We start from the raw sequence: 16,363 nt of genomic DNA, 5'->3' as shown, positions 1-16,363 counted from the left end.
AAATAGCGATATATTCTGCTGGATTTGCATATCAAAGCTTTCCAACAATTTTCATTTTTTGAGTGTTTCTTATAGTTACATTTATGTTGAATACTGGCAAATATTCGTCTTTGACACGATAGTTCATAACCTCAACAAGATCAAAAACTTCTCACTGTCAGCCTCTGCGAAAAATATGACAGTTGTCATGGCTTTGTTTCCCATGGCCTCAGATATCACGACCTGTTTCTGTTTACCTTCTGTTCCAACAGGTGCATTGCTGAAATGACGTCTACGATTGCGATGGATGGTTGAGTGGAACTGATTTTTTTGTTGCTCTTCATTCGATCATTGCAGAAGTCTTGGAAGAGTTTTTTGCCATCTGCATCTGCATGCGCTTTTCAAAGTCTTCAATAAGAGCTGAGATGCAGCATCCTAGAATGAAGTGACCTTCAATTTGGATTGTCAACGTCAACTGTATCACACCCAAACTCAGTCATGCGCCTATCAATGTCCTGTACCACTTGTTCATCTTATTTGATTCTGGCTTTTTGTGTTCTCTCTGTGTTGCAAGTCTGAGGCAATACTGTTGGCAATGTTATGCATTGATGACCTCACACGGTTGATGGAATGAACATTTCTGCAGTCTTTCAACAATTTCTTTTCAGTCTTCAATGTTTTGAGCCATTCTACTTATAATTTTGAGCCTTTATTCAAAATCATCATCCAGAGATCAAGAGGTAAACATGAGTATGTATTTTCTGTAATGAACTCAAATAATCCCTCTCTCATATATGCTACTATCTCTTCTGGGAGGTTGGTGATTTCTAACCAATATTCTATCATCCATCTTCCATATTTGTCATTGCCATAACTCATCATGCAAGGTAGCACCAAACCTAGTGTTCCCTTGAAATCTTCCCAGTTTTGTTGTTCTGGTGGCATGAAGATTCATCATGAGTATTTCTGTCATCTGAAGGAATGCCATCCAGAATTTTGGCATTGGACTTCCTGGTTTCTCAATAACTTCAGAGTGATCTTTCAGGCGTTTATGAAAGTCTGGGCTGGCTTCAAGAGCAATGAAGCCCTTTCTTCCGTCTGACAAAGCTGACGATGGATCATGTCAGTTGTTCAAGTGTGTCGAATCATCCATTACATTTATGATGTTTAGCTTTACTTTTGTTTATATATTTATATATATATATTATATATATACTATATATAATATATGTAATATTAATATAATATATATATAGATATATATATATATATATACCAGAGTTTAGTTTACTGAATCCTTGGGAGATGAAATTTGATTTAGAACTTGATAATATTACAGTATTTATGATACATGATTTGGTTGTAAGACTAAGACTACATATTTATTTAATTTTTTTACTTGAATTTTGGGAAGTAAATGATATTGTTGCAAATTATTATGATGTTGAACTGGTAGATGATGTGGTAATTTAAATGAAATTTATTTTTCTAAAAGTTGTAAGATTTTTACTATCATTCAGTCATGAACTCAGTTGAAAATTGAGATTGATATACTTATACTCTTTCTCTAACACAAAAACTGTTGGAGATAACTAAATTCTGACATCGAATGTGAAATCCTTGACCTCAATAATCTATAATTAGAAACCAATAATGCATTTGTAAGAGAAAAAGTCCTTAAGATATGAAGTTTTACAGGTCTGACACAAGTTGGAGACGGCCATCTTGGATTAATGCCTCTCAGAAAGTTAGTACACACTTTTGCGAGGTATACCCTGGCTTAATTTGAGCAAAACCTTCCTCTAAACTGAAAATTAGCTTCACACCTTGATCACGGAAGATTGGTCTCAGGATCTATTGGATGGTTCTCTACTATTATGCTGTCATTTCAATCTTCCGATGACCATCCAGTGTCTTGTAAAGGCTCTTAGTTTCTTTACGTCTTTATTCCACTGTCACTGAGATCCCGTGTCATCTTGGGACGAGTTCCTACCACTTGACTAGATCTTGCTAGACTATGCTTAATGCAGCTTGGTTCTTTTAACGACTTACATACAAGAACGCCCCAGAATGAATTGACCGGTGAATTATTTACAAAACTGGCGGGCATGCATCACATCTTTGATATTCACAAAGGGTCGTAGTATTTACAGTAGTATCGCCTACGATAATTTGCTTAAGTATCGTCTGCTTGTAACGATGCGTGATCGTGACTGGACGAACTTTGCTCTGCCTTGCTGCCGGATTCTTGGCGTCTCTCCGAGGGCAGACGCTGATGTCAGGAGGGCACCGCAGGCTGGTTGGTTAGTGACAATAGTGGACTACGCCCGTTGGCTTGCGACGGTGGAAGGTCATCCTCAAGGTAATGGCGAAGGGCGGGGGGCAGTGGCAAAGTATAGAGCATGTGCGGTTGAGGCAGAGCGGAGAGCAGGGCATGGCGCGCCCTGTCCTGCAAACCCAACCACCCTCTCCTCGTCACACCCAAACTCAATTCAGTCTTGGCAGCTGTCGATGCTATGACGGGGTACAGCGGCTCCGTCACAGCGTCCAGCCCGGTGAAGGCGACGCCTAACCAGCGTGAGTCCTTGAAGAAGCCAAGGATCCCACGTTCCCCGTCAAAGAGAACACCGATGGTCGTGGCTCGGTTCTCCCTGAAGGGTTCAGTGTACTTTCGCCATATCCCGTTGTGCCAGAGCAGGCCCTTGTGGGAGAGCCCCCAGCCGAACTCGTCCTCCCCAATGAGACTGACGAAGGTGTCGGCGTGCAGCCGGGCAGAGGACGTGCACACGCCGAACATGACGGCTGTGCCGAAGAGACGCTGCGACACATGCACTTCCCAGTAGTGGAGGCCGCCGTTGATTTCGTGAGTGCCCCTGACGGCCGCCGTGCCATGCGACCAGTTTGGGTGGAAGAGGGCAGTTCTCGCGTAGAGGCGGACCTCGTGGCTCTTGTGGTGCTGGCTCCACCGCCACCAGGCGTTGCATCCGTGGCGGAGTGGCGGGTGGGAGACTTCCTTGTACTGGCTGGGGATCCTGTTCTGAGATGCGAGCGTCCCCTCCTTCGAATTCTCGTCATGGGTCATGGCAGCATAATAGGACTTTGTGTCACTCGCGCCAGCAATCCTACGAATGGAAAGGAATCCATCTGTTTACAAGGGGCAATAAATACATTAATTATTGAATAAATAAATTAGTAAATGAATAAAGGATTAAATGAATTAATGATTAAATAAATTATTAAATCCACGTCTGAAATCATGAAACTACGTACACACACACACACCTAAATATTTGTTATTTAACATAAGTGCCTCTGAATATAGTAATACAAAACAGATCCCTTTATTTAGCTCATTGTTCTCTGTTACTGTACTTTATATATATATATATATATATATATATATATATATATATATATATATATATATATATATATATATATATATCATCCAATAAGAGGTCAAGTCTAGTCCCCATCGTATAACAGGTGAAGAAGCAAAACAGCTGAGAACAATTGGTTTCTTTATTGTTGCCAACGTTTCAAGACAGTGGTCTAAAACAGAAAAACCAAAAACGTATGTTACAAATTTGTCCAGCAAGATTAACATCACATAAAATAAGCACAAAAACAACTAAAACACACAATATATTAAAATCTTAGTAATAAAAGAATAAAGACAAACCATACAACCAGAGGTTGGGTTGCTGAAAGATTTGCTGTGCGAGAAAGAGTCGAGATGAACCGGGGAAGGAGAAGTGGGGATGGTCTAAGGACTGTGAAATGGAACTGCTGTAGTGTTGTTATTTAAGGTTGGAAAAGGGTGTTTAATGACCAAGGATTCGATTATAGGGAGGAGGTTTTAAAATCATCATAGTTAATTTTGCATTGGCATATTTGTGTATGATTTCTAATATTTGAAAGTTAGGGCTCAAAGTGCGATGTGGATCACATTAGTTACCACACACTGATGAAGCTTTCTTAGTCCTGTGCTTTCAAATATTAGAAAACATGCACAAATTTGCAAATGCAAAATTAACTGCGATGATTTCAAGATCATTGTATCGAGCACTAATGAAAACCACCTCCTTATACTCGAATCCCTGGCCATTAAGCATTTTTTTCCAACCTTAAAATTTGATAACAACACTTCAGCAGCTCCATTTTACATTCCTTAGACCATCCACTCTTCTCCTTCCCAGGTTTATCTCGACTCTTTCTCGCACAGCAAAACTTTAAGCAACCCAACCTCAGGTTGTATAGTTTGTCTTAAATCTTTTGTTACTTAGTTTTTAACACTTTGTGTGTTTTTAGTTGTTTTTGTGTTTATTGTATCTGATGATTTATGTTAATCTTGCTGGACAAGTTTGTAACTTATATGTTTTTGTTTTTCCTGTTTTAGCTTAGAAAATAATACCACTGTTTTGAAGCGTTGGCAACAATAAAGAAACCCAAAGTTTTGAGCTGTTTTGCCTCTTCAGTTGTTTTATATTATATTTATATATATATAGATATATATTAATTATATTATATAATAATTATTAGTATATATGTAGTATGTATAGAAAGTATAAAAGGACTGTAAAAACACTGTGGTTTAAAGCTAAGGACTATATTTCGGTGGACTGACTCCCACCCTTATCAAGTTATGAATGACAGAAGAAGTTACATTTCCTAAATATATTGGTTCTGTCAATTGTCTTGATCCACTTCATCGTTGCCTTAAGGAAGATATTGTAAATATGGTCAGAGTCCCAGATTCCATTGAAAGGTTGATCCTATTATCTTGTTTTATCAGTGAAGATACTACCCCCTGACATTTGTAGCGACAGCTGCTTTTACATAAAATTCAGGGTGAGTTCCAATCCATGCTATGTTCATGTTATTTATATGATGGAAAATTGCCGAACTATGTTATCCATATCTAACTGAGCACTTTTGTTGAGTTAATCTTTCCGAGAGAGATTTTCCTATGAATCTATAGTATGACTAACTATCACAATCCCTACAGGTGATTTCATAGACTCCTAATTCTTTAGAAACTGGTTTCTGCTGAACGTTAATTAAGGATTTCCCCAATGTATTCAGATAAGTGAAGACAATGGATTGGGGTGGCCTAAGGTTTGTGTGATCTCCCATAAATTATCCCCAGGAGGGATTATGATTTTTTTTTGTGAATTTTACCTTTTCTTTGTTTTCCGTGGCTTTGTAAAAAATGCTCTTTGCTTTGTAAAAAAAAATGCTTTGTTTTATGTACGGCTATTTTTTTGTCATGTGCTTGGGGTATTTTAACAAGATAAGTTGTTTTCTGATTGTTTCAAGCTCTCTGTTAAGAAAATCTGGGGGGCAAATTCTCAAATCTCTAAGAAATAAGTTACCTGCTATGCCGAGTTTAACTGAAATGTCATAATAGCTGTAAAAATGTATGTATGAGAGTGAGAATGTCGCTTTCCTGAAGACAGTGAATTTATAGTTGTTATGACTTCTGATGATTAAGACATCTAAAAGGGGGATTTAGTTATTGTCTTGCCATTCTACTTTGAATTTTATGCCATTTAACTGAAATGTCTATAGCTGTAAAAATGTATGTATGAGAGTGAGAATATCGCTTTCCTGAAGACAGTAAATTTATAGTTGTTATGTCTTCTGATGATTAAGACATCTAAAAGGGGGATTTGGTTATTGTCTTGCCATTCTTTTTGAACTTTATGCTCTGGACCAAGGAACTTAATTTCTGTAGAAAGACATCAAAATTGTTCCATTCACTTTTCCAGTATGTTAAGATGTCGTCTATATAACAAAGCCAAAACATATCTGCAGTTTTGATAGGATTTATAATTACTGTTTCAAAATACTCCATATATAAGTTTGTTAACAAAGGACTCAGCGACTCTCCATACAGCAACCAAATTGTTGACGGTAAAAGTTATTACCAAAGGAAAAAACGTTATTAGTGATGCATAGCTCTATAAGTTGTATTATTTTATTCAATTCTAAGGGGAAGTGGTCAGCTAATAGATCTTTTATGGGTTCTTTCGTGAAAGGGAGTCTATGTCTAGGCTGAGAAGCTTTACGTTATGTTTCGTGACATTTGCCGACCTAAATTTGTTGCAAAAGTCTTCTGTATGCTTTATATGATAAAGGGAAAAAGTTCCTGAAAAGGGGGATAGTAACTGTGCTAACCATTTTGAAATTCTGTAGTTAAAAGCTCCAGCACACGAGATTATGGGACGGAAGGGGATGTTGTCTTTGTGAGTTTTGGGGAGGCCATAGAAATAAGGTAATCTGGGATTGATTTTTTAAAATTTTTCCAAAATTTCTAAATTTTTCTTACTTTTACCGATGTTTCTAATTTTTCTGAAGAAATTTATTGGGACATTATGGCTCAAGTTTTTTGTTAGTTTCTGTCATTCACTGCTTGATAAGGGTAGAAGTAAGTCCACTGAAATATAGTCCTTAGCTTCAAAACAGTGTGTTTTAATGGGCCTTTTATACTTGAGACGTATCCTGTTTTGACAGAAGAATTTATTTACATTGAAGCCCATCATGAACTTTCCTCGCTTATCTTGGATTCTCCGGCACCAGCCCGAGGTGAAGCCGGCTTACCGTCGATTTGAGAAGAATATAATAAAGTTTTTCCTCCTAAAAAATCAGAAAGACTTCTTTGAAGAATGTTTGAAGGAACAAGTGCTCCCAAAAATGTATGGTTTCCATAAATGGACAACAACATCGGATCTCTTTCCACCATGTCTCAGGATGTTCCTTGAAGAAAGAATCAAGAATACAAAAGATGACATCCACACGCACTGAAAAACCAATAGTCAGGCGCACAACCTCCTTCTCGTCACGTCAGAGCCCACATATAAGTATCTATCCTCCATTTGTATCGACGCAATTGCTCCCAATAGTTATTCATTATGTAAGGTCAAAGAAGACAGAACTGGGTACTGACTGATTTATTACTTGGGCAAAGGGTATACATAGAAGTGTGTGGATGGAAACATGGTGCCTGACCCCAGGTCTGACCTGTGCACTGAGTGAGAGCAATTTGTGTTTGATAACAGTCACTCAAATAACAATAATAAGAGACATAATGACATCCAGTGATAAAATATATATATTGGCAAAAAGGCCAGGAAATTCTACATACAAATATATACATGAGATTCTTGCTATACTGATTGATGTGGTACATAATCATAATTAATGGGCAAAGAAGATGTCTTTACAAGTACTCCCCCACAAAGATAGATAATTATTATGAAATAATGATTGGAAGATCTGTTGAATGTTGATCAAGGTACCTTCTTGGGAGCAGGAGCCGACCCTGAGTTCTTGATATCTGCAGTTGTGGGGCAGCTTCCAGCGGTTTTGCCGGGCGGAGCGCATCCTTAGTGCAGCCCTCGGGACGTCCTCGACCTCATTTCAGGATGCCGTTTTCTTCATCCGAGGCCTTGTTTTGTGGAGGAATTCTGGGATGTCTGCCGGTTCCCTTCTGGGTTCCGCTGTCCATTAGGAAAGCTGGCTTTAACCTTTCGATAGATATCCAGTCTTCCCACACATGGATGTTGACGAGGTAGGCCTTGGATGTTCTACTGGCAACTCGGTATGGTCCTCTGTATGGTCTGGTCAGGAGTGAGCAGTGGGTGTTGTTCCTCATGAAGACGTGTGTACAGGTTTTCAGGCCTCCTGGGCTGAAGTTAAGTGTCCTGTCCGCGAAAGTTTTCCAGTATGGTGCGAACTTCTTTGCAATTTCTCTTAGTCTTGGAAGGGTCATCCAGCTCCATGGGGAAGAATTCTCTAGTTACGGCCAATGCTTCGCCGTAGACTTTTTCTGTGGGAGATTCCTTGCCATTTGCCCTTGGTGCGTTGTGGAGACCCAGCAGGACCCCGGGCACCTGTGCCCTCCAATTCTCGTCTGTACAAAGTGCCATCAGAGCTGCTTTTAATATACGGTGGGTCCTTTCCACCATACCATTGGCCGCAGGGTTGTATGCCATCATACTGTGGAGTGTTGTCCCCATCAGGCATGCCAGGGAGACCTAGAGTTCCGACAAGAATGCCGGGTCCCTGTCTGTAGTTAAATCGTCTGGCACAGGCGTTTGTTGATGCTTCTACCATTGGGGTTGCTTCTGGCCATCTTGTGAAGCGGTCTATGACTGTCAGGAGGTATCTGGCGCCCTGATTCCGGTAGAGGTCCCATGACGTCTATGTGGATGTGCCCGAAATGCCGCCATGGTTGAGGTAAGTCTTTGATGCCTGATTCTGTGTACCAGGTGATCTTACTTGTCTGGCACAGTATGCAGTTCTTCACCCATTGCATGTACCAATGGCTTGTGGTCTGTTAGGATGGTGAATGGGCTGCCATCCAAGAAGTATGCGAAGTGCCACACACCTTGGTAGATTGCCAGCAGTTCCCTGTCAAATGCACTGTAGTGGGTCTCCAGCAGCTTTAACTTGGAGCTAAAAAACACAAGCGGTTGGGGGAACTGTCTATTATCTGTTCCAGCGATGTTGCTGGCGTTTGTGATAAGTCTCAGGGTGGCAGTGGGGTCTTGATATGTTACGGTGGTGGCTGTGGTAAGTCTCAGGGTGGCGGTGGGGTCTTGATATGTTACGGTGGTGGCTTTGGCGAGACCTGCCTTTGTCTGTTCGAATGCCTTCTGCTGCGGGACTTCCCAAGTCAGTGCTTTTGGCTTCCCCTTCAGCACTCCGGTTAGGGGATACATGATGCAGGTGATGTCCGGCACGAATTGTCGGTAGTAGTTGACCATGCCGAGGAACTCCTGCAGGGACTTGATCGTTTTTGGTGTTGGAAAATCCTTCACAAATTCCACCTTGGAGGCCATGGGGCACACACCTATTGGACAGACCTCATGTCCCAGGAAGTCTACCTTCTCCCCTGCGAAGGTACATTTGTCGAATCTGACGATCAATCCGTTCTCCTGAAGGCATTTCAACACAGCCCAGACGTGACTCAGGTGCTCCTCCGGGGACGTGAAGAAGATCAGGATGCCGTCCATATAGCATATGCAGAAAGGTAGGTCCCTCAAGATGCTGTCCATCAAGCGTTGGAATGTGACTCTGGCATTCCTGAGGCTGAAAGTGGAGTAGGAGAAGATATATGTCCCAAATGGCGTGATGATGGCTGTCATCGGAATGTCGCCGGGATGTACTTGCACCTGAAGATAGGACCTGAACAAATCAATTTTTGTGAATATCTTGGCCCCGTACAGGGCCCCTGTAAGGTCCTGCATGTTTGGCAGATGATAGTGGTCCAGTGTTGTCACTAGGTTCAGCCGATGATAGTCCCCACAGGGCCTCCAGGAACCATCTGGTTTCTTGACCATGTGGAGGGGGGATGCCCATGGACTCGATGCCTTTTTGCAGATACCCATCCTTTACATCTAGGTGAATGCTTTTTTAGCATCCTGGAGTTACTTGGGCGGCAGGCGGCACAACTTGTTGTATGTCGGCGGGCCTACAGTGGCAATATGGTGCTGGATGCCTTGCTTTACCTGGGTACCTGACACCTGACGCAGTTCTGGTTTGAAGACATCTGGGAATTTGTGCAGGAGGGAGCTGTATTTGTTCGATGAGATGGAGCATACAGCAGGCATTCCCGGTCTGTCAGAGAGCAGTTGGGAGTGGCAGGTTCCAGTATCCAACAAGCGTTTCGGCTGACGTCTACCAGAAATCCGTGTTGTGCAAGGAAATCGGTGCCTAGTAAGGGAAACTTGACATCTGTGATGACGAAGGACTATTCATATTTATTCTGCGGGTCCGACTTCCGTAGCAGTAAATGGGGCTTCCATTTGTGGCCACTAGTGCAGCTGCAGTGCCAGACGTGCAGTCGCAGTCCTCCCCTGACAGCAGAAATACCGACTGCATAGCCTCCACGTCTATCATCCGTCATCCTGATATGGCGTCATGGATGAAGAATCCTGCTGGCTGGGATTCCCTAATGTTTGTGGCCACTGCTGTTATGGGTGGCCGCCTTCCTAGTTTTTTGTAACAGAACATGGGGCTCTGCAATTCTTGGTGTCCTTTCCGAACCTTCAATGGAAGTAATGCCAGGGTGGATTTGTCCTCATCTTCTGCTGCTGCAGCGGCGCCTTCTTCCAGTATACCATATTCGTGTCCCCCTCCTCGGCTTCTTCTGTTACCAGGCTGCAGGTGTTGCAGTGTACTTGGAGGCCTTGGTGGCCTCATGGAGTTTGTGTGTGATGCTCACCAATTCGTCCATCGAGAGCGTGTCTGCTTTCATGATTTGTGCCCTCACCTCCTGTGGTAGGTGCTGCAGGAATATTTCCCGAGACAAACTGATCTACCTCCTCCTTCTGTCTAAGTCGAACCCCAGCAGCATCAGGAGACCTCGTAGTTCACCCCAGGCATCCCTGGGTGATGTGTCTCCCAGGGGCTGGTTCATCAGGTCAAGGGTGCATTGGGCTCTCTCTGGGACGGGCATGGTGTAGGTGTCAATGAGTTTCTTTCATAGGTCTTCATACTTGACTTTTCCCAGCTACAAGTCCAACCATGGTGTGATTCTGTTGAAGACCTCCTCCGGCAGCGTTGTCATGGTGACGTCTGATTTGATTTCCATGATTTTAGCTACATGAAAATGTATGTCTGCCCGTAGGAACCATGATGCAGTATTTTTCTGCAAGAACAGTGGCAATTTCATCACCTGGGGTATTGCTGCTTTTGAAGGCGAGAGGGGCATGCAGAGGATCTGTGTGTCCTCGGAACGACTTTCTACCTTCAGTGTCTGGCATTCTGAATCGCACCAAAACGCGAAATAAGCGCTGTATTCAGTCCGTTAATGGTGTTTGGAGCTCGTCAGAAGTCAAAACTATATGCCATGTGGTTCCGTTAATGACCTCTGAATACAGTCGACGTGAATCGTAAATGGCAGGGCCAAACTGTTCGAGAACGCCAGAACATACCTGGAGAAGCTACACCGTATTTAGTCTGTTAGTGGCGTGAGTGTTTTCCGAGGAAGGAGTGTTGAGAGGTCTAGACTTTGTCGACGTATGGTTCCGTTTAAAACTTCTGACGGTAAAGCTGCCTTAGTGAGTCTGTTAATGGCGAACCCAAAACCACTGTGTTTACCATCGCTCCTCTGGTCACAAGTTGTGAGTTAAAAGAAGATAGAACTGGGTACTGACTGATTTATTACCTGGGCAAGAGTTCACAGCAGCGTGCAGACGGAAATGTGGTGCCCGACCCCAGGTCTTGCGACCCGCTTGCTGAGTGAGAGCAATTTGTGTTTGTTAACAGTCAATTAAATAACAATAACAAGAGACATAATTTACATACAATGATAAAAAGTATACTGGCGAAAAGGCCAGACAAATTGTACATACAAATATATACATGAGACTAGCTGCATTGATAGATGCAGTACATGATCGTAATTAATGGGTAAAGACATCTTATTCGTAAACTTAATTCATTAATTGAAAGTAGTATTTGGGACCATTTAGGTCAACAAAACAAAGTTATGAACTTATCCACGTGCCCTTTAACTAATAACCAATCCATTGTCTAGAACTTAGGTTTGTCATTTGCCCTTAAACCTGATAAAAAACACAAACTTGACTTCCTGGTAACATTTGATAAATTCATTGCTAACAACGATTACAAGAAAGACGAAATAATGTCATAAGGGAATTCTTCTAAACATCCAAGCCAGACACAACAACACACACCCCTGCCTAAAAGAGTCATGTTGGTATGAACTCATTCCGCAAACAATTACGTTATAATCACCAGATCAGATAAAGACGGTAAAATTGTATTAATGGCCATAAGTTTCTACACAGAAAAGATCAGTGAACTTTTAAATGATACAACTACCTATGAGAAATTAACAAAAAACTTGAGCTATAATGTCCCAATAAATTTCTTCAGAAAAATTAGAAACATCGGTAAAAGTAAGAAAAATTTAGAAATTTTGGAAAAATTTTAAACAATCATTCCCAAATTACCTTATTTCTATGGCCTCCCCAAAACTCACAAAGATAAAATTCCCTTCCGTCCCATAATCTCGTGTGCTGGAGCTTTTAACTGCAAAATCTCTAAATGGTTAGTACAGTTACTATCCCCCTTTTCAGGAACTTTTTCCCTTTGTTATATAAAACATACAGAAGACTTTTGCAACAAATTTAGGTCGGCAAATATCCCGGTACATAACGTAAAACTTCTCAGCCTAGACATAGACTCCCTTTCACAAAATACCCATAAAAGATGTATTAGCATTCCTCAAAAACAAACTAGAGCCATTTACTGACCACTTCCCCTAAGAATTGAATAAAATAATGCAACTTATAGAGATATGCGTCACTAATAACGTGTTTTCCTTTGGCGATAACTTTTACCGTCAAAAATTCGGTTGCAGTATGGAGAGTCTGCTGAGTCCTGTGTTAACAAACTTATATATGGAGTATTTTGAAACAGTAATTATAAATCCTATCAAAACTGCAGATATGTTTTGGCTATGTTACATAGACGACATCTTAACATACTGGAAAAGCGAGTGGGGCAATTTTGATGTCTTTCTACAAAAATTAAATTCCTTGGTCCTGAGCATAAAGTTCAAAGTAGAATGGCAAGACAATAACCAAATCCTCCTTTTAGATGTCTTAATCATCAGAAGTCATAACAACTATAAATTCACTGTCTTCAGAAAAGCGACATTCTCTCTCATACATACATTTTTACTGCTATCATGACATTTTAGTTAACCTCGGCATAGCAGATAACTTATTTCTTAGAGCCCTGAGAATTTGCTCCCCAGATTTTCTTTAAAAAGAACTTGAAACAATCAGAAATCAACTCTTCTTGTTAAATTACCACAAGCACACAATTGAAAAAGCCATACATAAAGCAAAGAGCATTTTTACAAACCTACAGTAAACAAAGAAAAAGAAAAATGCACAAACAAAAGCATAATCCCTCACATGGATAATTTACAAGAGATCACACAAACCTTAGGCCCCTCGAACCCTTTTATCTTCACTTATCCTAATACACTACGGAAATCCTTAATGAATGCTCAGCAAAAACCAGTTTCCAAAAACATTGGAGTTTATGAAATCCCTTGTAAGGACTGTGATAAGTCATATTTTGGTTCCACTGGAAAATGCCTCTTGGAAAGATTATGCAACATAAATGATCAGTTAGATATGGACAACATAGTTCGGCAATTTTCCATCATATAAATAACGTGAACCATACCATGGATTGCGAGGTCACAGCTAACACTATTTACTCTATGATTATATATAGATTTTGTCCCTTTTATGAATAGGTATGATTCGTAACCTGTGCGATTTGAAATTATTTGTTTTGTTCATTGCCTAGCACAAGGCACGGTGTGATAAGATTAGCGTTACCGTCAATGACCGCACGTTTAACATGCTCCTCGGTCTGGTCGACGTCACTACCTCTGCAGTATTTTAACAGTAGACCTATTAAAACCAATAGTCATAATTTTTTCAAAATAGGAATAAGAATTACAACAAGTTTTCTTTGAATGTTGAAGTTTTAGGCTGTGTTTAAGCTGCCTGTACGTTGCAAAATGATTTATATGCCTAAAACAATAATCTAGTCTTCTGAGATGTAATCTGTTACTAATGAATTTATTTGTAGAGATTACCTATTCTTTAAGGAATAAAAGATGTTGATGATTTTAATTACATAGAGAAGATGCTATTAATCGAAATATCTATTAATATTAATGTAATGAGATCAGTTTTTTAACTGGCTTAAAATATGATTTTCTTAAAAGTCTATCTGCTCGCTTTTGGTGTATAATTTATTTATTCATAAAGTAACTTGAAGTGCAAGAATGTGTAGATAAATTTATATGCTTTCTGGCCAGAAATGGTTAATATAGAGATGTAAATGCTAAGCATAACATATTTGTAGTAGGTAAAAATCTAACACACCTAGGCCTAGGAACAAAATCATGGTTTTAACAAAAGAATAACTGCATAGGCGAATTCGCTAGTAAGCTGTAATTTTTAAACTGGTTGAAAAATGTAATAATGGTTTCAAGATAATTTCATTGTTGCTACTCATTGAAGACCTGTTACACCAGGCGGTTCATGTTGTGCCCCATTCTAATGGTTGCGTCACTCACATCCGCTCACCCGTTGATATCGGTGGATGTATTCTGCTTTTGTATTTACTTATTTTCATTTTTGTTCAGCGTTGATGCGAAAAACCTATCAAATAGGACTATTTCAAGTTTTATGGTTGCAGTGGAAGCAATATTAAAGTTATGACAACATTTTTAGTTTTTTTTTTTATTTAACATTTGAACTGAGGTTTGATTATCTCTCTCTCTCTCTCTCTCTCTCTCTCTCGTCTCTTCTCTCCTCTCTCTCTCTCTCTCTCTCAAATGCATCGGCGATGAGTGAACGAAATTTTTGAAAATGTTTCGTAATTGTTTTCCGAAATTTGGCTACACATGATATTTTCTAAGTTTTGAAATATATGCCACATTTCACTCTAATGAAACATATTATGGCCTTATTGTAGGCAATAATCGTGTTTTCGTATTAAAATAATTATATAAGTATGGTACATGTTAGCTGCCAGTTCGTAAATTTTGAACGAAATCCTATGCAATCATGCCATATCACTTAAATTTCCATAATGATTTTTTTTCTGGACTATTCCCAGTTTGCCCATACATAAGTAAATAAATTGTTTTCTTTAGTTTTTGTTATGGCAATAATTACTATATGAAAATGTTTATAATAGCCATTAAAATCATTGTAGATCTACGATATTTTCTGAAGAATATGAGATGTGCATGATAATGTTATATTGGATAGTTTGTTGCAAAGGAGTACTTAGACAAATAATTTCTTGGAAGGAATAGCTGCTACCTATTCCCTTGAATAAGTTTCTTTCGAAAAGGTAAACAAGTCTTTTCTGGGAAGGCATATTCTTCTTCTTGCAGCATAAAGAGAGTAACTTCCCAGAATGAACAGGTTTCTGAGAAATTATGCATTACAACATTTCAGTCATGTAGATTTGTATTCCCATTCACAAAGCCACTTGCCAGGTTGCTTCAGGGAACCGAAATAGATCTGATTAATGCCTATCAGAAGATTTCCTTAGTCAAAGAGGAATTCCAGCAGATCAGATCAAAGGTTGACGATGAGTATATATCTGTCTTCAAAAGAAATGTGTTCATTCCCTTTCTTGACAATACCTTCACAGAACTGACAGACCGTTTTGGGGATGTCGCCAAGGCTTCTGTGAAAGCAATATTACTTTTGCTAAAGCTCTTGGAAAAAATGCAAGATGATGAAATAGAGGATATCATGCATTGCTTCAGAGATGATATGCCAGATGCCTCTTCATTTAATGCTGGGCCGAGAATATGGAAGTGACTGTGGGTCAATCATGAAAGTAGACCCGATAATCTTGCCACCACAATCAGTCATCCTAAATGTAACAATTTAATGTTTCTTAACTTAGCCACAGTATTCAGGATTTTGCTTGCAACTGCTGTAACAAGTGCAACAGTTGAACGTTCAAGCTCAACACTTAAATTTGTAAAGAATCCATATCGTAATTCCATGGGCCAAAACAGATTAGTTGCTTTGGCATTATTATACATACTACACAGAGATATTCAGCGCCTCAGTGGCGTGGTTGGTATGGTGTTGGCGTCCCACCTCGGTGGTCGGGAGTTCGATTCTCGGCCATTCCATTGAGGAGTGAGAGATGTGTATTTCTGGTAATAGAAGTTCACTCTCGACGTGGTTCGGAAGTCACGCAAAGCCGTTGGTCCCGTTGCTGAATAACCACTGGTTCCATGCAACGTAAAAACACCATACAAACAAACAAACACAGAGATATTTCTCTTGACTGTGACAAATTGTTTGATATGTATGCATCTGGAAATCCCAAAAGAATACTTTTTCTGAATCCATTCCAGTAAACTGCCAAACTCACTTATACTGTCTAATAATAATTTTGCTGATTCTGACAGAAGAATTTTTTTTTATTTCTCTGCATGTTAATTGTAGATGTGTACAAAATTGTACTGAACATTACATTGTCTCAGTGAACTAAGGAATAATACAAGGTCTATCGCGAGTCTATATGTCTGTAAGCCATATGGGAAGACTGCTAAAACATGCTGCAAATCATTCAGATGACCTTGAAGACAACTGCATACATATACTTGAGCCTTGTAAATAAGTTAAGTATATCATAGTATCCATAAAGTATTATATAAGATTATTAATAATTGTGAAAACGTGTCATTATAATGATGAACTATTGGGGCTGCATACAGACAATCCACGCCTCCCTTTCAAGAATCTCTGGATCAGCACCTGCTAACTATAAATCACGTACA

At 39.9% G+C, this 16,363-nt stretch overlaps 2 protein-coding genes across 5 annotated transcripts in view; one reads left to right on the top strand and one right to left on the bottom strand.

The window, feature by feature from the left end:
• The window catches only part of LOC135202419 (cysteine and histidine-rich domain-containing protein morgana-like), a 262,246-nt gene that overhangs the window by 6,101 nt on the left and 239,782 nt on the right, over positions 1 to 16,363 (top strand). The gene's annotated exons all lie outside the window — the stretch shown is intronic.
• LOC135202420 (SPRY domain-containing SOCS box protein 3-like) overlaps positions 1 to 16,363 on the bottom strand; it is a 41,294-nt gene that overhangs the window by 17,992 nt on the left and 6,939 nt on the right. For 2 of the 4 annotated variants that reach the window (XM_064231813.1, XM_064231814.1), the window contains exon 2: positions 1,267 to 3,101. The exons of the other annotated variants lie outside the window; for them this stretch is intronic. In XM_064231813.1, the coding sequence (XP_064087883.1) occupies positions 2,258 to 3,061 (804 nt within the window). In that variant the 5' untranslated portion in view covers positions 3,062 to 3,101 and the 3' untranslated portion in view covers positions 1,267 to 2,257. Of the gene's footprint in view, positions 1 to 1,266; positions 3,102 to 16,363 lie in introns of those variants that run through there. 4 annotated transcript variants of the gene reach the window in all.

This window comes from Macrobrachium nipponense, chromosome 30 (genome assembly GCF_015104395.2).
Source record: "Macrobrachium nipponense isolate FS-2020 chromosome 30, ASM1510439v2, whole genome shotgun sequence".
Lineage (NCBI taxonomy): Eukaryota > Metazoa > Arthropoda > Malacostraca > Decapoda > Palaemonidae > Macrobrachium > Macrobrachium nipponense.
This window is presented reverse-complemented; position numbering and strand designations above follow the sequence as displayed.